The following is a 21,595-nucleotide window of genomic DNA, read 5'->3' on the forward strand; positions in this document are numbered from 1 at the left end:
TCCTATCCCGTATATCCGCAAAACCTCCCACAGTGTCTTTCTGTCTACCCTGTCATAAGCCTTTTCCAGATCCATAAAGGCCCAAAAAACATCCTTCCCCTTTCCTATAGCTTTCTCACATATCTGTCTTATCACAAAAATCTGATTTACACAATCTCTACCCATCCTAAATCCACACTGTTGTTGTTGTTGTCGTTCCCTAGACTGTCTGTCCGAGCAGTCCCGTCTCCCCAAGGAAGGCCACAGCCGAGACTGGGTTTTCCCACAAATCCTTTATAGAGTGTATGTTGTGTTGTTTGCGTGCATGATTGTGTATAATGCAGTCTTCCATTATGTGTTGTATGGTATGGGGTGAAGTGTTACATCCTGGGCAGCTGTTCACAACACGGTCGTCCAGCCTCCTCTGGTAGCTTAGAAGTGCTGGGTGGTGACCGCATCGCAGTCTGGCCAAGTGGACTCTGTCCTTACGTGGGAGAGAGGATTCAGAAGGGTGGATATCAGGGGTCTGGCATGCAGCAGTGTGTTGTCTTTCAGTGTGTTAATGGAGCGGTGAGTGATATGATTATGAATATGTTTCCGGAGGCTGGTATTTGGTGGTTGTGGAGGAAGAGAAGAGAGTATCTTTGTGTAATAAAGGTCTTTGGGTGTAGTTTTAATGTTTCTTGGTGTGTGTGGGTGTTCTGCTATGTAGTGTAACGGGTGTGATGTGTTTGTGGTGGCTGCAGCAAGTGTTTGTGTGCCTCTCATGTCGAGGTGTTCCTTGACTTTGAGGACTTTTGTTTCATGGTGTAAATGGTCTGTAGGTGATGTATTTGTGCAGCCTGTAATTGTTTTTAGGGCTTTGTTTTGTATGATTTGAAGGGTGTTGTGGTGTGTCTCACTGAGATTAGGAGCCCATGCAGGACTCGCATAATTCATCACTGAGCGTATACATTGTTTGTATATTGTTATATTAGTTTCTTTGTTTTGTCCAAATGTTGTTCCAGTGATTGACTTAAGTGCGTTAAGTCTAGGTGTGCATTTGTTTTTTATGTTTGTGAGGTGTTGTTTGAAAGACATGGATGTATCACGTCTACGTCGTGGGACCACCCCCCAACCCCAAGAGTTGGGGGCCAAACAGCAGCATTTACCCCTGGCCATCAGCTCTACGCAGATGGCACCGATCCCCAAGGAGGAGCTACGCCTACCTGGGGGAGTACCACAAATCCACACTGTTCCTCGCCATACTATCACACTCATACATACATACATATACCAAGGCTTTTTCCCCCTTTCAAGGGAGGTAGCCAAAAAGGGAAAGGCATAAAAACACTCCCACCCATTTCATCCCAAAATACACTCCACACCCCTCCCTCCCTCCCTCTCATCTGAGCACCTCATGGATGACGGGCCATCCCTGCACCTTGCCCACCGCCCTTTGTAAGTAGAAGTGTCGCACCAGACAGTACATCCACAGCAAGGCCGCTTCATTTAATCGGCGACCCCCCTCTCCATCCCCCCGTGCATATAAGGAGAGGACGGGGAGAAATCCCTTTGGGCTGCGTCAAAATTTACTCACACATACTACCCCCCCCACCACCCCCCGCCCAGTCCTCCTCATGCAATCACATCATCCTTAAGCAACCATTCTCCACTCACCTCTGTCTTCCGTCCTCTCCCTTCCTTCCTCAACAGACATTCCCCTCTTCCCCAAAGCCCCCTATCACACTCAATTAATAAAAAAAAAAAGTATGATAATATGGTTAGAATGTACTGCTAATCCCTCTATTTACCTACAGGCATCTCATGTATAAGGGAAATGCCAGTCAAGGCATGGATCCACCTCCATCCATCCCACTCCAATCTGTCAACCATTTCCCTTTATCTTAATTTTAGACAAGGATAATGAAAATTTGTGTTTTACTTCATGTGTACAAATATATACACCTTTGTTTATTTAAACAGTCTTACTCCATTTATTAACAAATGAATTATGAGGCCAATTCAAGTCAATAGCAATTGTACTAAATACTATGTCTTCTATATGAAATTGCACATTTAAATAGAAAGCACAGTCAAAATAGAGAATAACAATGTACACATCAGAATCATATATATTCACCATTAATAGCTCATATTCATTACATTTCCTTGAAAAACTATACATTTATACAACTTATTCATCTAAGATGTTATATTCTATTACTGACCTAAATCTGTACAACTGCTTCTCATATGTACACTAATTTTCATAAATGATATGCAGAATTTATTCAAATGCATCTCATTCTTAATTATTCAATCCCCTTTTCTCTTAGATATCTTCATTATGCCTAATGCCTTGCTAAACATAGCTGGTGCAGCTGCTTTGATCAAGATATTCCTACCTTCTACAACCTCAGGAAGTAAAACTGACCGAGCATGAAGAAAAATGGGAAGATCTCGTACTCTGCTCTGAGGAATCTTAAGGCACTGCAGTAGGTCCCCTGGAAGACGCTGTCAAAAGAAAAATATGAGTTTATCTACATATCCAAGGCAGTGAATGGAGGAGTGTATATGGATATGAATTACTGAGTATAGGAGGCAAGTAAATGTCTAGGTGGAATGAAAAGTTTTATGAGAGATGGGTATTTGAGGATAAATTCAAGAAGAAAGTTGTACTGTACTCATAGCACTGTATGAAACAGACTTGGAATATAAGGAATAAAGGAAGAGTGTGGATGTATTGGAGATAAGTGTTTGAGAAATATGACAGGTGTTACAAGACATGGAGTAATGGGTAGTGTTCCTGCCTCAGAATTCAGAAGGTCTGGGTTTGATCCCAGATAAGTGCAAAGCACTTTCATGGCTTTCCAACCCCTCTCCACAACAGCAGGTATTAGAGGTGCAATAGATCAGTGTCACGTATACATGCTAGCACCTCAATGGTCGAGCTGATTACACCAATTCCAGACTTCATTCACAACCACAGAGTTAGGCTGGTAGTCTGCCCCATGTTGGGCAGCCAGTTAGATTAGTTGAAAGCAAACTGTGGTGGGGAGTTGGTTTTATTTAATAATGAATGTTGGGTGCCAGTGGGAGGATCGAGGAGATGACGAGTGTGTTTGAAGTTGTGTCCCTGGGCGATCTGCTTGTGAGGGAGCAAGGGGGGGAGGAGGTGAGAAAGCAAGGAGTCGTTAGCCAGGCTCACATATGAAGAGCAGATCACTCTGGGACACAACTTGAAATACAGTCATCATCTTCCTTACCATCTCACCCAACCGACCCACCCACTGGTGCCCAACATTCATTGTTAAATAAAACTAACTTTCCACCAGAGTTTGCCTTCAACCAGCCTAACTCACAGCCATTCCAACATAACAAAACTTCAATGCACTTCTCACCACACATATAACCTTACCAACCCAGGTTAAGCCAGTGGTGAGGTACAGAGACTGTATCATCCTTCAAGGGATAGGCCAGTCCTACAGTCAACCATTAAGGCTGAACTACAACTACAATCCGGGAGGTGCTAAGATAAGAGGGAGGGTGGAGGGGAGTAGAGTGTATTTAGGGATGGATTGGGTGCGAATGATTTTATGCCTTTTTCTTTTTGGCTACCTCCCTGGAAAGGGGGAAAGAGCCTTGGTATATGTATGTATGTACATACTACAATATGAATGGACATAGTGAAAAATGTGACAATGAGCCAAAGAATGAGGGTTGACTGAAAGTTGCAGGTTAGGGATGATCAGAGTGCCAAGGTGGTTTAGGGATATGTAAAGAATGTTGAAATCAAAACCATGGGAAGACTAGTAAAAAGAGTTTGGAAAGCAAAACATGAAATGAACCTGTGAGGAAGATTAAGAATGAGATGGATGGATTGGGCATGGAGAGCCTTTAGGTGCATGAGGAATATCTATCAAGCAAGGAAGAGTGCAAAATATTTAAGTGAATGAAGGGAGATTGTGAATAAATAAAAGGATAGTGACCTGAAGGAATGTTCTTATCTGCTCTAAAAGTATTTTGTGTGGATGAGAAAGGGGGTAATTATACAATGAAGCTCTACTGTGGAAGTATCATGTCTCACTGCACTGCCTACAACCCAAACGCTGGGGATAAGGATGACCCTTCATCCATGCAAAGCTGAGATGGTAGGAGTATTAAGAGTTTTTATGTGTATGAGGTGGGTGTGTACTTTTCTTTTTCACAACCCCCCTTATAAAGGAGAGTTTATACACCTGTATTACCATGATGGAATCAATAAAATGATGTCCTCTATTTGAGGGGCAATAACTAAGGTGAAATTAAAGGCTGTGTACAGCTTTGATGTTCAATGTTCTATCACACTCAGTAGGTCACTGGTCTACACACTAGAACTGACATGCTCATGGCTTAGGCTTAGCGTGTCACCCTAACACGATGCATATGAACTAATTACAATGATAGAATGTTTAATAAATATGATTTTAATAGTTATTTTCTTACATAGCTATTTCCAAAGTTGACGCAATATACATATGAAGTTCACCAGATATATACTTTGTAACTATTATGAATGTAAATGATGTGTGAACTGTTGTTAAATTAAATTCACATATATTTGTATGATTGTGGAAATGTGTTGTTATGGTCTTGATGTACAGAGTTATTTATGGATATCTGGTGTCCAGCATGGTCATCTAAGATGCATGTGTATGTCTACAGATTCTGTGTGGCCTGAGGAATAACAATGATGAACATGAAGATGATGATGATAACTCAGTTTAACATTGCAAACTCCCCCCTATCAGGAGGCTAGGCCAGTGCCCCTTACAGAGGACTTTGTAGCATAGAATTTATTGAACCATGCCCTTGATCCAACTCACTGTTGGCAAGTTCCACATTGTCATCATCTTGACCTCCACCACAAAGTAGTGACATTCTAATACAATCGGCCAGCGAACATCCAGGATCAACAAAATAGGCCACCATATTAAAGTGGTTAAGAGTAATTGTACAATATAACTTACCTGTGGTGCAAACTTCTTCAGATGTGAATACTTATGGTCCCCTATGACTGGACATGCCAAGCCAAAACCAAGATGTGCTCTAATCTGGTGTTTAATGCCTGTGACTGGTTGCACCTCCACTAAAGCACAGTTGGTCCCACGAGAGAGAACCTGTAGATCCCAAGTAAATAACCCATTAATCTGATATGAAACTGTAACTACCACCTTATCCTATTCAGAAATGTGAAGGTGAGCCACAGAATGGAAGTTAACAGTTGTGGGATACAGCTGATCAGAGTACTAAGGTAGTTTAGGTATGTGGAAAAAATGAGCTGTGCTGTAACACCATAACATTGTCCTCTGGTGAATTACCAGCAACAAAACACAGTTGTATGACATACATACATATACCAACAGCTTTTTCCCCTTTACAAGAAAGGTAGCCGAAGTCAAACTACCACCCATTTCATCCCCACATACTCCACTCACATCAAACAGCCCTCCCTTCCTTTTTTTTCTTGGCTCCTCTTGGATGACGGGTCATCCCTGCATCTCGCCCACTGTCTTGGGTCAGAAGCAATGTAGTAAAACACAGCACATCCAAAACAAGGCCACTTCATCAAATCAGTGACACCCGCTCTCTTTCCCCTCATGCAGAAAAAGAGAAGACTGGGAGAAATCCCTTTGGGCTGCATCAAAATATCATTCACACATACTCACCCACTCCCTTTTATGCATCACAGCATCATCCATACACAACCATTCTCCACTCACCACTATCTTGTCTTTTCCCTTCCTTCCTCAACAGACATTCCCCTCTTTCGCAATGCCCCTTTAACCCATCCATCCACCTCATCCTTGGTTGCCCCCTCATATTCACTCCTTCCACCTCTGTCTTCCACACTTCTATTACTAATCTTTCTTCACTCATTCTTTCCATCTGTCCAAACCATCCCAATATTCTTTCATCAGCCCTATCTCCCAACTACCTTCCTATCCCTGCTCTCCTCCTCACCTTGTTTCTCACTCTATCCAGTCTAGTAACCCCTACCATACTTCTCAGGCATTTCTCTATCCAGCATAGTAAATCCTACCATACTTCTCAGGCATTTCATCTCAAATACATTTAAACACTTCCTCTCTTATGTTTCATGTTTCTACCCCATACAGTACTGTTGGCACAATCACCCCTTTATACAATCTCCTCTTAGCATCCATTCCTAAATGTCTATTTCTCATTAGGAAAAGGTAAGGATGTTTTTTGCGCTTTTGGATTTGAAAAAGGTTTAGGACAGGATAGAGAGTAAGGCACTGTGGGAGGTATTACAGATATATGGGATATGAGGAAAGTTGTTATGAGCACTCAAGAGTTTTTATGAGAGTAGTAGAGCATGTGTTAGAATTAGAAATGGAGAGAGCAAGTAGTCTGAGGTAAAGGTAGGACTTCACCAGGGATGGGTTATGTCACCTTGGCTGTTCAATTTATACATGGACAGGGTGGTGCACGAGGTAAATGCAAGTGTAATGGACCTGGGATTGGAGATGATTAAAGAAAATGGAGTTAAATGGGAGATGAGACAGTTGTTGTTTGCTGATGACACTGTGACTAAGGAAGTTAGTGATGGAGTTTGGGAAGGTGTGTGAAAGAAGAAAGTTGAAGATAAATGTGGGTAAATGTAAGGTGATGAAATGTACAAGGGGAGAGGATGGCAGCAAACTGGAAGTGAGTATCAAGGGAGAGAGACTGGAGGAAGTGGGTAGCTTTAGAAACTTGGAGGCAAATGTGGTGAGAAAGAGAGGAGTGGAAGTGGAAGTAGAATGTAGATTGAGAGAAGCAAGTAAATACCTTTGGGAATGGATGCTAAGAGATATATTTTACCTACTTGTATTTTACGGGACGAGAGCTATGCTCATAGTGACCCATTTTTATATCTCTCCACGTCCAGCTTGTTCTTAAAATCTTGTATAGTTTTGGTACTCATTGTGCCGACAGCACTGTATGGGGCAGAAACATGGAACATAAGAGAGGATGTTTAAATGTGTTTAGGATGAAATGCCTGAGAAGTATGGTAGGGGTTACTTGGCTGGATAGAGTGCAAAATGAGGAGGTGAGGAGGAAAATAGGGGTGGAAAGGGAAGATAGGGTTGATGAAAGAGTATTGGGATGGTTTGGACACATGGAAAGAATAAGTGAAGAAAAATTAGTAAAAGGGGTGTGGAAGACAGAGGTGGATGGAGTGAACATGAGGGGGTGACCAAGGATGAGATGATTGGATGGGGTAAAAGGGACATTGGGAAAGAGGGGAATGTCTGTTGAGGAAGGAAGGGAAAAGACAGAAGATAGTGGTGAGTGAAGAATAGTTGTGTATGGATGATGCTGTGATGCATGGAAGGGAGTGGGTGGGGGGAATGAGGGAGTAAGTGTGAATGATATTTTGATGCAGCCCAAAGGGATTTATCCCTGTCTTCTCTATTTCTGCATGAGGGGATGGAGGGGGGTCATTGATTAAATGAAGTGGCCTTGCTGTGGATGTGCTGTGTCTTGCTACATTGTTTCTGATCCAAGGCAGTGAACAAGATGCAGGGATGACCCATCATCCAGGAGGAGCCAAGAAAAGAGGGAGGGAGGGAAGGTGATTGGGAGTGGAGTATGTGGGGATGAAATGGGAGGGAGTGGATTTATGGCTTTGATTTTGGGTACCTCCCTTGTAAGAGGGAAAAAGCCATTGGAATGTGTATGTATATGTAAATTGTTTGTAATTTTCATACAATAAAAAAAAAAATAATAATATCAATAAAAAGATCAAATTTCTAATATTCTTTTTCTGCCCTTTCTAGCCCTGAGAGAAAAGACATAGTACTTTAGCATATTCCACTGTGGCCACCTAACAACACTCAGAACATGCCAACACAGGTTAGTCAACACAATAGACAATACTTACCCACTCTGCCAGGCTGCATCTCATACAATCACACACACACTACAAAAAGCATTTGATAAAGTACCACACAAGAAACTAATAAGAAAAATAGAATCAATAGGTGGCACCAGAGGAAAATTATTGGAATGGATGAAAGACTTCCTGACTGGGAGAAAAATGAGGGTGGTAATTAGAGACAAATACTCAAATTGGGAAGAAATGATAAGTGGTGTCCCACAAGGTTCAGTATTGGCTCCAATCATGTTTGCCATATATATAAATGACATGGATGAAGGAGTGGAGTGTTATATGAATTTCTTTACAGATGACACAAAAATACTAAAGAAAGTAAGAACAGAGGAGGATTGTGAATCATTACAGTTAGAATACAGTTACATACATATACCAAGGCTTTTTCCCCCTTACAAGAGAGGTAGACAAAAAGGAAAAGGCATAAAATCATTCCCACCCATTCCATCCCTGAATACACTCCCCACCCCTCCAACCTCCCTCTTATCTTAGCACCTCCTGGATGACGGGTCATCCCTGCACCTTGTCCACTGCCCTGGGTCAGAAGTAGTGTTGCAAGATACAGCACATCCACAGCAAGGTCGCTTCATTAAACCGGCAACCCCACCTCTCCATCCCCCCATGCATAAAAGGAGAAGACTAGACAAAATCTGGAAATGGACTCAAAAGTGGAAAGTGACCTTCAATATCAAGAAGTGTAGTATAATGGAGTTTGGAAAAAGTACATACATATACCAAGGCCTTTTCCCCCTTTCAAGGGGGGGTAGCCAAAAAGAAAAAGGCATAAAATCATTCCCACCCATTCCATCCCTAAATACACTCCACTCCCCTCCACCCTCCCTCTTATCTTAGCACCTCCTGGATGACGGGTCATCCCTGCACCTTGTCCACTGCCCTGGGTCAGAGGAAATGTCACTTTTACTTGGAAAAGTAAAAATAGAATATCAAGAAATTATAAAATTGGTGAAGAAGAAGTAAAAAAAGTGAACTCGGAAAGAGACTTTGGAGTAATAATCAGCAAAGACATGACACCGGACAAACATATCAATAAAATAGTCGGAGAAACTTTCAACCTATTAAGGTCAATGAAAGTGACATTTGACTACTTGGATGAGGAAATGATTAAAAATATATTAGTTACACTAATAAGACCAAAACTGGAGTACACAGCAACACTATGGACACCCAGTACTAAAAAGAACATAAAGAAATTAGAAAGAATGCATAGAGCAATGACAAAGTTGGCACTGACTCTCTCCAAACTAACATATGAACAAAGATTGTCCAAATTGGAACTACCAACTCTGGAACAAAGAAGAGAAAGAGGAGATCTGCTGACTATTTATAGAATCATGAAAGGAATGGAAATCCTAGATAGGGATGATTTACTGAAATGGTACAATGGAAAAACAAGAGGACATGAAAAGAAACTCAAAGAGATAACCATAGAAGAGATCTGGAAAAAAAATAATAAAATAGCTTCCCACATAGAGTGCTGGATACCTGGAATAAATCAGATAAGGAAACAGTGTGTGGAAACACTATTCAAGATTTTATGAAAAAACTTGATGCTGAAAGATACAAACACAGGTCACCACGAGCATAGCTCCCTTCCTGTATAAAACAACTAGGTAAATACACACATCTTCATGGACTGCCCATCACTGGCAGTATTGGCATTATACAAACATGAACCCAATATAACTGAGAGGACTTCTAGTGGAAGTCTGAGAGGGTGATCAGTTTCCTCAGTAACTTTGGTATCATAATCCACTAATGTTGTGGCCTACTACAACAAAAACAACAGCAAGTGATGCCTCAACACAGAGCAATCCACCCACCCTTTAAAAATTAAATAATAGTAATAAGATATATCCTTGTTTCATCCTGTCCTTACCTTGTACTTTGTAAGTGCAATCTGTGCAGAATGACGATTACTACCAGTATGCATGCCTTCAATATTTGGTCTCAGGACCATCCTCCGTTTTCCATCCACCATTCCTTCTTCCATTGGTATATCTATCAATCCTGCAAAAGTGATCAAAGATCTATAATACATACTTGACAAAAGTTTTTCATATATTCTATCACTGCCAATTTAAAAAGTCTATCTACAAGAGAAGAAGTGAGCATTCAGTGACTAGTTGGAAGTAGAACAAAAGAAGCATATAAGGGGTACGGGAAAAAAAAGTTAAAGGAGGGAAAAAGGAGAACATGTAAAATGGAGGAGTATAACAGAAAATTTTGAAAGTAATAAAAAGATATTTTGCAAGAAAGTTCAGAGTCAAAGGGGAGGTGAATCAAGTAGAGAAGAAAAGGTACGAGGTGTGTTTTTTTAAGTACCGTTTTGAAATAAAAATTAAAAATGTAGATTTTTCATAACAATTTTATTTTTACATGAAAGCCAGTACTGTAATCCACTTTTCAACATAATTACAGAATCATCTGACTGTGTTTAAGTTTGTGAGTATTTCAAATGCTTCCTCTGATTGAGAATGCCGCCGACTGTGAAATACATGCTGTGATTCACTTTCTTACTGCTAAAGGGGTGAAAGTGGCTGAAATTCATCGTCAGATCAGTGAAGTGTATGGAGAAAACATTATGAGGGATGGGATGGTGCGGAAATGGGTGAGAGCTTTTAAAGATGGCCATACAAATGTGCATGATGAGGAATGAAGTGGACGACCTTCACTCATTACTGATGGTTTGGTGCACATTTGTACAGCCATCTTTAAATGCTCTCACCCATTTCTGCACCATCCCATCCCTCATAATATTTTCTCCATACACTTCACTGATATGACGATGAATTTCAGCTGCTTTCACACCTTTAGCAGTAAGAAAACGAATCACTGCATATATTTCACAATCGGCGGCATTCTCAATCAGAGACATTTCAAATACAAACTTAAACATGGTCAGATGACTTCTTAACTATGTTGAAAAGTAGATTACAGTACAGGCTTTCACGTAAAAATAAATTTTTTACGAGAAGTCTACTTGTTTCATTTTTATTTCAAAACGGTACTTAAAAAACACGCCTCATAAAAGGCACAGATGGACGGATGTTAATAGAAGAGGCGGTGGTAAGGGGAAGATGGGCAGAATATTTTGGAGAGCTGTTGAATGTGAAGGAAGATAGGGAGGGATTGATGGTAGCAGTGGGAGATGCTAAGAAAATGATGATGATGGGAGAGGAAAATGGAGGAGAAATGAGAGAAGATGAGGTGCAAGTAGTTTTGAAAATGATGAGAGCAGGTACCTGGGTTAGATGGGTGTCATGTAGAGTGTCTAAAAAAGGGACAGTAATAATGGACTGGCTAGTAAAGTTGTTTAAGGTGTGTCTAAGAGAGGTTGGTGCCAGAGGACTGGAAGAGTGCATGTATAGTTCCACTTTACAATGGAAAAGGAGACAAGTGTGTGCATAGCAGTTTCAGAGGAATCAGTTTGTAGAGTGTAGTTGGGAAGGCTTATGTGAGGGTTTTAATTGAGAGAACTGGAAGAGGAAAAGTGGGGGTAATTGGTGAGGAATTGTATGTGTTTAGGAAAGGTAGAGATTGCATGGATCAGATTTTTGTGGTAAGGCAGATATGTGAGAAAGCTTTAGCAAAAGGTAAGGGTGTTTATGGGGACTTTATGGACTTGGAAAATACTTATGACAGGGTAGAGAGAAAGGTGCTTTGGGAGGTTTTGCAAATGTATAGGATTGCAGAAAAGCTGTTGAGGTCAGTCAACAGTTTTTATGAGAATTATTGAGCTTATGTTAGAACAAAGTTTGGAAAGTAAAAATAGAATATCAAGAAATTATAAAATTGGTTTAGAAGAAGTCAAAAAAGTGAACTCGGAAAGAGACCTTGGAATATTAATCAGCAAAGACATGACACCGTACAAACAATCAATAAAATAGTTGGAGAAACCTTTAACCTATTAAGGTCAATGAAAGTGGCATTTGACTACTTGGATGAGGAAATGATTAAAAAAATATTAGTTACACTAATAAGACCAAAACTGGAGTACACAGCAACATTATGGACACCCAGTACTAAAAAGAATATAGAAACTAGAAAGAATACAAAGAGCAACAACAAAGTTGGAACCGACTCTCTCCAAATTAACATACGAACAAAGATTGTTCAAATTGGAATTACCACCTGGAACAAAGAAGAGAAAGAGATCTGCTGACTATTTATACATATATCAAAGGCTTTTTTCCCCCTTATAAGGGAGGTAGCCAAAAAATAAAGGCATAAAAACCACTCCCATCCATTCCAACCCTATCACACTCCACTCCCCTCCAACCACTTCCCTCCCTCTTATCTTAGCACCTCCTGGATGACGGATCATCCCTGCATCTTGTTCACTGCCCTGAGTCAGAAGCAGTGTCGCAAGACACAGCACATCCACAGCAAGGCCGCTTCATTAAACTGGCAACCCTCCCTCTCCATCCGCTCACACAGAAAAGGAGAAGACGGGGAGAAATCCCTTCGGGCTGCGTCAAATTTACTCACACATGCTCCCTCACCCCCCCCACCCATTCCACCTCATACATCACAGCATCATCTATATACAACCATTCTCCATTCACCACTGTCTTCTGTCCTCTCCCTTCCTTCCTCAACAGACATTACCCTCTTCCCCAATGCCCCTTTTACCCCATCCATCCATCTCATCCTAGATCGCCCCCTCATGTTAACTCCTTCCATATCTGCCTTCCACACCTTTTATTAGCCTTTCTTCAGTCATTCTTTCCATGCGTCCAAACCATTCCGATACTCTTTCATCCACCATCTCCCAACTCCCTTTCCACCCGTTCCCTTCCTCATTTCTCATTCTATCTAGCCTAGTAACCCCTATCATACTTCTCAGACACCTCATCTCAAACACATTCAAACTCCTTCTCTCTTATGTTCCATGTTTCTGCCCCGTACAGTGCTGTTGGAACAATCACTCCTTCATACAATCTTCTCTTAGCATCCATTCCCAAATGTCTATTTTTCATTACACTTTTTAATCCACCAAGGCATTTACTCGCTTCTCTCAATCTACTTCCACCTCCACTCCTCCCTTTCCTGCCACATTTGCACCCAAGTATCTAAAACTATCCACTTCCTCCAGTCTCTCTCCCTTAATACTCACTTCCAATCTCCTGCCACTTTCTCCCCTTGTACATCTCATCACCTTACTTTTACCCACATTTATCTTCAGCTTCCTTCTTTCACACACTTTCCCAAACTCTGTCACTAACTTCCTAAATCCCTCCTCTGATCCTGCTACAAGCGCAGTGTTGTCCACAAACAACAGCTGACTTATCTCCCACTTTCCTCCATTTTCTTTAACCATCTCCAATCCCTGACCTACCACTCTTACCTCTTGCACCATACCATCCATGTATAAATTCAACAGCCAGGGTGACATAACACATCCCTGACGAAGTCCCACCTTTACCTCAAACCACTCGTTTTCTCCATTTCTAATCCTGACACATGCTCTACTACTCTCATAAAAACTCTTGACAGCTCCTAGAAGCTTTCCTTCTATCCCGTATATCTGCAATACTTCCCAAAGTGCCTTCCTGTCTACCCTGTCGCCTTTTCCAAATCCATAAAAGCCCAAAAAACATCCTTACCTTTTCCTATACGCTTCTCACATATCTGTCTTACCACAAAGATCTGATCTACACAACCTCTTCCTGTCCTAAACCCACACTGTTCCTCACCAATTACTCCCTCTATTCCTCTCCTAATCCTCTCAATCAAGATCCTCCCATAAGGCTTCCCAAGTACACTTAATAAGCTAATCCCTCTGAAACTACTACACTCACACTTGTCCCCTTTTCCCTTGTAAAGTGGAACTATGCAGACACTCCTCCAGTCCTTCGGCAACCTACCCCCTCTTAAACAAACGTTAAATAACCTCACCAGCCAATCTGCCATCACTGTACCTCCATTTTTCAGACATTCTGCATGACATCTATCCAGATCAGGTGCCTTACCTGCTCTCATCATCTTAACAACTGCCTTCACTTCATCCTTCCTTATTTCTCCTCTATTTTCCTCACTCATCACTGTCATCTTCTTAGCACTTCCCACTGCAACTACCTTTCCCTCCCTATCCTCCTTCACATTTAGCAACTCCCTAAAATACTCTGCTCATCTTCCTCTTACTACCTTCTCTTCCATTATCATCTCTCCATCTTCACCTTTTACCTTTTATTCTCTACTTGATTCACCTCCTCTCCCTCTCTTAATTTCTTTCCAAAACATCTTTTTATTACTTTCAAAATTTTCTGTCATACTTTACATCTGCTCTCCTTTATCTTATGCTTTACTTCTCTTCTCTTTTCTTTGTACCTCTCATATGTTTCCCTTGTCCTGTTTTGTAGCCAATCTGTGGAAGCTCGCTTCTTCTCTTCGACAATCTTTTTTGCTTCCTCATCCCACCACTCACTACCCTTCCTTCTATTTCCTCCCATCCTCCTTGTTCCACACACCATCTTTGCACACCTTGTGACTCCCTCCTTGAACCATCCCCATTCCTCCTCCACTCCTAGTTCTACTCTATCCTTCACTCTCTCCCACTCCTCTCTCAGCTTCTTCTTGTACTCCTCCTTTTCTTTCTCATTTAAGCAGTTCACTCTAAGCATCTCCCTACCTTTTGTCCTTTTCTTCTTTCTCCATCTATCCTCCACTCTCAACTTACCTTCCACCAAAAAAATTATCTGATATTTCCCCACTCTCTCCCCTTATAACATGTACATCCTTAACTCTTCCTATTATACTTCTATCTACCACAACATAGTCCATTAACACTCTATCTACCACCCTTCCATCCACCACCCTCTCCCATGTGTACTTATGCTTGACTTTCTTCCTAAACACTGTATTTGCTATCTTCAACTGTGAATCAATTCTTTTTTTTATTCCGTTTACTCATCAGGCTACTCTCATAAGGGGGAAAATGCCCTTGGTATATGAATGTACCCATCTACTACTTCTAAACACTGTACAGGTGTTGTTGCAAATACCAGACAATTCTTTCAAACAGTTTTGGAAGGGATCTTGCCTTGCTTCAGATTTAGGTCTCCACACTTCAGCTTACAAGGGATAAAAATGTCTGGTATTTGTCACATCAAAATCATATGCAATGTACCAACTAATCAATTCATTGCCTACATACATGCACAAGATCTAGAGCTGTCAAGAATCTGACCATAGTCATGGCTGGCTCATTGCTCACTTTTGAAAGTTTGTATAATGTCTGAATTGGACAATTCATGAGCAGTTTAACTTATTTCTTTTAAGGTGGTAACCTAACCGCATGTAAGCAAATTTTTCTCTGGGGCACTTTGTCTTCTGGGTTTATGTTAGGAGGTATTTTGTCTTAAAATGAAAAAGGTTTGGGAGACATATATATATTCTTTCTAAATAGTAATGAACAAAGGGTACCTCCTAGTGGTGATCCTCTAAATCCCTGCCACACATCTTCAAAATCCATTCACACCCTCACCTCCGTCTGAAAGTGTAGGTCATAGGACTGACATTAGGCCCTAAGATTGGGGCCAATATTTCTATAAACTTTGACTAGGCTAGATAGAGTGAGAAATGAGGAGGTGAGGAGGAGAACAGGGGTGGAAAGGGAGTTGGGAGATAGGGTTGATGAAAGAGTATTAGGATGGTTTGGACACATGGAAAGAATGAGTGAAGAAAGACTAGTAAAAGAGGTATGGAAGGCAGATGTGGAGGGAGTGAACATGAGGGGACATCCTAGGATGAGGTGGATGGATGGGATGAAGGGGGCTTTGGGGAAGAGGGGAATGTCTGTTGAGGAAGGACGGGAGAGGACAGAAGACAGGGGTGAATGGAGAATGGTTGTATATGGATGATGTTGTGATGCATGAGGTGGAATGGGTGGGGGAATGGGGGGTGAGGTAGTATGTGTGAGCAAAATTTGATGCAGCCCCAAGGGATTTCTCACCATCTTCTCATTTTCTGCATGAGGGGATGAAGAGAAGGGTTGCCGATTTAATGAAGCGGCCTTGCTGTGGATGTGCTGTGTCTTGCGACACTGCTTCTGACCCAGGGCAGTGGACAAGGTGCAGGGATGACCTGTCATCCAGGAGGTGCTAAGATAAGAGGGAGGGTGGAGGGGTGTGGAGTGTATTCAGGGATGGAATGGGTGGGAATGATTTTATGCCTTTTCCTTTTTGGCTACCTCCCTTGTAAGGGGGAAAAAGCCTTAGTATATGTATGCATGTATTTCTTTCCCACATGTTTTGGCATAAAGAAAGCTCACAACTGGTGACTGCTCTTCCACCTCCTTCTACCCAGTGACATGCAAACAGACCCACACTAATGGATGATGATGTGGAATGTTATATGAGCTTCTTTGCAGATGATGCTAAATTGTTGAGGAAAGTGAAAACCAAAATGGACTGTGAATCACTACAAAGAGACCTGAACACGGTTTGAGAAATGTAGCATAATGGAGTTTGGTGTAAAAAAAAAAAAACAAAAAAAAAAAACACCAGGACAATATACAATTGGAGCTAAGCAGGTAAAGAAAGTAGGATCTGAAAAAGACCTGGGAGTAATTATCTCAAATTATTTGTTCTCTGATAAACAAATAAACAAAACAGTTTGAGAATCCTTTATCTTGCTAAGATCAATAAAAGTGGCATTTACCTGTTTGGACGAAGAAATTATGAAAAAAAATATGAGTCTCATTAATAAGGCCTAGATTGGAGTATGCTGCAACATTATGGTCACCCAGTACCAAAAAGAATATAAAGAAAATTGAAAGGATCCAGAGAACAACCACAAAAATTGCCCCAGCACTTTCAAAATTGTCATATGAAGAGACTGGCTAAACTGAAGTTACCAACTTTGGAACAAAGAAGAGAGAGAGGTGACCTACTGACCATCTATAGAATCATGAAAGGCACAGAAATACTTGATAGAGAGGACTTACTAAACTGGAACAAGAGAAACATAAGAGGACATGGAAAAGCTCAAAAAGGATTGCTATAGAAGAGATCTGAAGAAAAACAGTTTTCCACAGTGTTGGACACTTGGAACAAGCTGGATGAAACTATAGTGTATGCAAAAACCATACACAAATTTAAGAGCAAACCAGACACTGCAAAGCAGGACACCACAAGCATAACTCCCATTCCCATAAGATACAACTAGGTAAATACAACTAGGTAATATGACAGCAGTCTAAATTTCCTTTCAAGAGAATTTTTGGTAAGGACCACAGCATGTTTCCATTAAATGAAGCTCAAAACAACAGTTACTACTATGGTAACATTATTTATATATTCTGTGACTTGAAATGAGGGATATACTACCATATAACCACTTGATTTAATTCAACAGAGGGCTGTCTTGAAATGAATGAGACATTCTACATATATACATTGTCTAAATAAGTCACCCCAATTGTACATACATACGTATATATACCAAGAGCTTTTTCCCCCTTATAACATACTCCACTCCCTTCCACCCTCTTCCCTCCCTCTTATCTTGGCACCTCCTGGATGACATCTATATGTTCAACAAATTTTAATTTTATTTACTGAAGTATCCAAGCTTACCTTGAGTGGGATGAGGAACACCTTTAGTTATTGCCCAATATGTTTTCACCACCTTATGATCATGGAACATCTTCCTTAATGTGTTGGCCATGCTTTCAGAACGAGAGAGTAAAATCACTCCTAAAATATCAAACAAGTTAAAGTTAGGTAAATTATAGTTTAATACTATCAGCACCTATCTTAGTAATATGTAGGTATATAGGTATTTGTACTACATAGCTTGTCAATACAGATTTTTTTCTCTAATTTATCATACATTAATTCCAAATAAAAATCCACTTGCATGAACCTAATGAAAAAGAAGGTAATTTCCTAGATGTTTTACACATAAAAACTCACCTGTAGTACCTATATCCAATCTATGTACAACATGGATCTTCTCCACTTTCAACAACTTGCCAAGATCAGGTAAAAGATCTGTTAGGGTGAATTCATGTTGACCAGTTCCTTGCTGCACAGGCAGTCCAAATGGTTTATAAAGCCCAATTATATCATCTGCAAATAAAATTGGATTAATTCAATGAACTTGTGTAATGAAGCACTGCATTTCATACATGTGCCAATTCAATCACACCTACTGGGTCTGAACATTTGTAGGCCATGCGAAAGGGACAAAATCATAAATAATTTAAAATACAACTATATAATGCTTAAAAAATACTTGGAATAATCTAAACATAATTCTGTATCAGTGTTTTAGCACAAATGACAATCAATCAATCTGTTACCCCTGGTCTGTCTTGCAAAAGACCTACCTTCAGCCTTCAGGTAACAGGCAATAGCCTCTGGCAAGACCAAAAGTCACTCGAGGAAGACATATATTGATATCTAGGGAATGTCACTGTGGGGTATCTAAATATGAAGTGTTTTGTGTTCTCTGAATAGTGTTTGCATCTGGGGCAGTTTGAAGGTGTGGCTAGGCCTATTCTGTGTTGGTATTGTTTTAAAGCTGGATTGTGGCCTGAATGTAGGTATGTCAGTGTGCTCTTTATCAGGTATAGGAGGGTTCTATTCTGGGGGTTGTTGTTAGTCTTTTGAGTTTGATGGTCTGTCTTGAAATGCATGTTTAATGATCTGAGTGTGTACGTTTTTTTGTGGGTGTTTTGCATGGTACTGACAGTAAGTTGTCATAGATGTTTGAGAAGTATGTTGTTGGAATGCTGTGTTGTGTTCATGTGGGAATATTTCTACATACGGTAATTAGTTTATAGTAAAAATTGGTTAACAGTTACTGGTTGTCAGCTCCCCTTATTTAAAAAGCTGGAGGGAATAAATTTTAGGTTGATACAGTAAAGCGATCTTGGGCCCAGTCCAGCGACTGTCAGTCCCAAACCTCTAGATAGCAGCAAGTGTGTTCTGGTTTTGAAAACATGTGGAATGAAAACCATTGGTAAAATTCTAAAAATATGCAAGCACAGATATCTAACATAAAAGTGACATTGCCCAATAGCTTCTAATCTAGTCTAACTTAACCTAACATAACCATTACATGGGAAAAAACAGATCTTCCAAATGCAAAAAATAACAAAGTGAAAAATGTGTTGTGTGGTACTGGAATAGAACCAATTTTCTTCAACACCTGTCTTACTGGATCACCATTTAAAATAACTGTCATTGGTTCTAAAGTTATTATTGTATCATAATAAATAGTATTTATTCATGCAATACAGTTGCTATAAAATGTTTGAGATGTATAAGACTGCAGAGGTAATACTACACACAGAATGAAATCATACTTACAGTTATCATAAAGGATGCTTTTCTTTAAGTAATGAACCATTTCACTCCTGGTAAACCTATTGATTTGAAACTGAAGTTTTAGCAACTTCTTGTATGTTTTAACAGGACTGTCATCTCTTCTCACTTCCTTCTCATTCTCTTCCTGTAAATAATGCTCCTTGCGTAACTTTCGCACATAATCATAAGCAGATTTAGGGTTTTCTATGTCAACAGGTTTGTCAAATTCTGGTACCATAGTATCATTAGATTCTAGGATAGTATCATCCTTTGAGAGTAATGACTGAGTTTTTACACTTCCAAATTTTTCTGCTTTGGCATCAACTGCAGTTCTTTGCTCTTGTTGTGATTTTAGTGTCTGACTATTTTCTCTATCCAAATTTTTCTTTTCCACTTCTTCGACAAAATCAACCCCTTCATTTATTTTGTGTGTCCTACTCTTTGTTTTATAATCAGTTGTATTTTTGAGACTTGTTTGTAAACTGTAATTTGATTTACCAATATCAATTTCATTTGCAACTGTTTCTTCATTTATCAAATCTTTCTGAATCTTAGATTCATGAATATTTTTATATTTCTCACTATCATATTCATTAGATTTTATGTTAGACCCTCTATTTATCAGAGATTCACTGAAATAGTGATTATCAATAAAATTCATGTCTGAAGCTTCCTTGCTCCAATCATTTACTGATAAGCTCTCCTTATTCTTACATTCATCTGATTTCAAGCTAGGATGAAAGAGTTCATCATTTCCAATATCTTTTTTGTCAAGTCTTTTACTGTTTTGTGCTCCCAAATCACTTGTAACTGAAGACACTGAACAATCTAAATTATTTCCAAAATAAATTTCATCTATAAAGTTTTCAGAAATTTCTTTTTCATTTGAAGTGTTATTCTCTGTCAAATCTCCACCAAATTGTGTCATTTCAATATCTTTGGTATTTGTAACCCCTACTGCTTTGTTATCAATGACCAATCCCTCAATTGCTTGGCCAAAATAATACTCATCAACATAGTTTAAATGACCTGTTTCTTCACCCTTCTCTGCAAGTTGTGGAGCTTCAAATTTTTCACCAAGTTCTTCAGCTGATTCTGAACTTCCTAAATTCTCTTCATATTGCCCGTGAACCTTTGGAACATTCTCTTCATCGAATCGTATGGCTCCAAACCTGGTAATATATCTTTGTTCCACATTTGGAGCCTTCAGATCACTTAAAAATTGTGTATACTTTAAAACAATTGGATCAACTGATTCAATATTACGTGTGCTAGTCTTCTTCTTGTACTGAAATTTGTCTTCTTTATAAACTTTGTTGTCTGCCTTTCCACTCTCTAATTTTTCTAAATTCACTCTTAACACTCCTCTTGGATACAGTTTTACACTTAAAACTCTAAACTTTCTTTTGACAAATTGGTTTCTTGCACATGCGGCGACTTCTAAAAGTTGTTTACTACTTGTAGTTACAAGTATATTCATGGTAAACTCTGTCTGAATTACTTCCACTCTACATTAATATTAATCATCTATGTATCCTTCCACATCTGCACTATCTTCCTTCCCTATTTATATCCTGTGTAAATGGCATTTTTCTTGTAAACACAAGCACTAGCGAAGTCGAACTGTTCCGCAGTAGTATATGGCTTTGAATGTAAACAAATATTTCTGTGTTTTAATTGTCAATGACATTCGCAGTAATGCACGCTAGTTTTATTCTAAGTCCCGCTTCGCTCTCCAGGACTATACAAATGTAGTAAAAATCACAGGCAAAATCTCAGTAAATCTCTAATCACAACTGTTTCATTTCCAACAAGTTATGTGAGCAGTGCTTATATCCATGATCAGTGATAGCTGCTAAACACTAACGTTCTATGGATAAATTAAATTGTCTAGCATAAGCTTAATATACAACACCTTGAATCTGGGAAGAAACTCTAGGATGCCAAAGGATGTAAAGATACCTCGATTAACCTTCTACTTAACTTGTTTACAAAACTATGGTTACACCAGTCAACGTCCATCCAACCTATCTTTGGTCGAGAGGTTAGAACTCGAATGGCAAGTCCTCCTGTGTTCTGACCTGTCTAGTTTCAGGCTGTGACCCCTGATATTATTACTGCTAATATATGGTGGTCAAAGTCTCGCTTTGGGCATAGCTATCCCTTTTTTAACATGTCTCTTTTTTCCAATTTATTAAAATGTGTCACCGTACTGGGGTATTGACTGCATGGTGATATGAAGTCAATACTTCATTGACCACAGCCACACATTATTAGATTGTATAGGGTAAAATATATTATCATTATTATTATTACTATCAATATTTTATTTATTCATTTGTTCATATATATATATATA

At 39.7% G+C, this 21,595-nt stretch overlaps 1 protein-coding gene and 1 long non-coding RNA gene across 3 annotated transcripts in view; one reads left to right on the forward strand and one right to left on the reverse strand.

Annotated features, from left to right (window-relative positions):
- LOC143027823 (uncharacterized) overlaps positions 1-2,428 on the forward strand; it is a 169,860-nt gene extending 167,432 nt beyond the window's left edge. The window contains exon 4 of the long non-coding RNA XR_012966652.1: positions 2,298-2,428. This is a non-coding gene — a long non-coding RNA (uncharacterized LOC143027823). The remainder of the gene's footprint in view (positions 1-2,297) is intronic.
- On the reverse strand, positions 1,904-20,898 carry LOC143027820 (uncharacterized). 2 transcript variants are annotated; one of them, XM_076189422.1, is made up of 6 exons: positions 19,240-20,897; positions 17,839-17,994; positions 17,500-17,619; positions 9,798-9,928; positions 4,971-5,120; positions 1,904-2,475 (listed from the first exon to the last, which is right to left on the reverse strand). In XM_076189422.1, the coding sequence occupies exons 1-6, from the start codon at positions 20,714-20,716 to the stop codon at positions 2,278-2,280; spliced, it is 2,232 nt and encodes a 743-aa protein (XP_076045537.1). In that variant the 5' UTR covers positions 20,717-20,897; the 3' UTR covers positions 1,904-2,277. The 2 variants fall into 2 exon arrangements, 1 of the variants encoding a protein (XP_076045537.1); XR_012966651.1 differs by lacking the exon at positions 1,904-2,475 and adding an exon at positions 6,833-6,944 and having other exon boundaries at positions 5,003-5,120; positions 19,240-20,898.
- Positions 20,899-21,595: the final 697 nt, after the last annotated feature.

Source organism: Oratosquilla oratoria, chromosome 8 (genome assembly GCF_046742065.1).
Source record: "Oratosquilla oratoria isolate Oo_2021 chromosome 8, ASM4674206v1, whole genome shotgun sequence".
Taxonomy (NCBI): Eukaryota; Metazoa; Arthropoda; class Malacostraca; order Stomatopoda; family Squillidae; genus Oratosquilla; species Oratosquilla oratoria.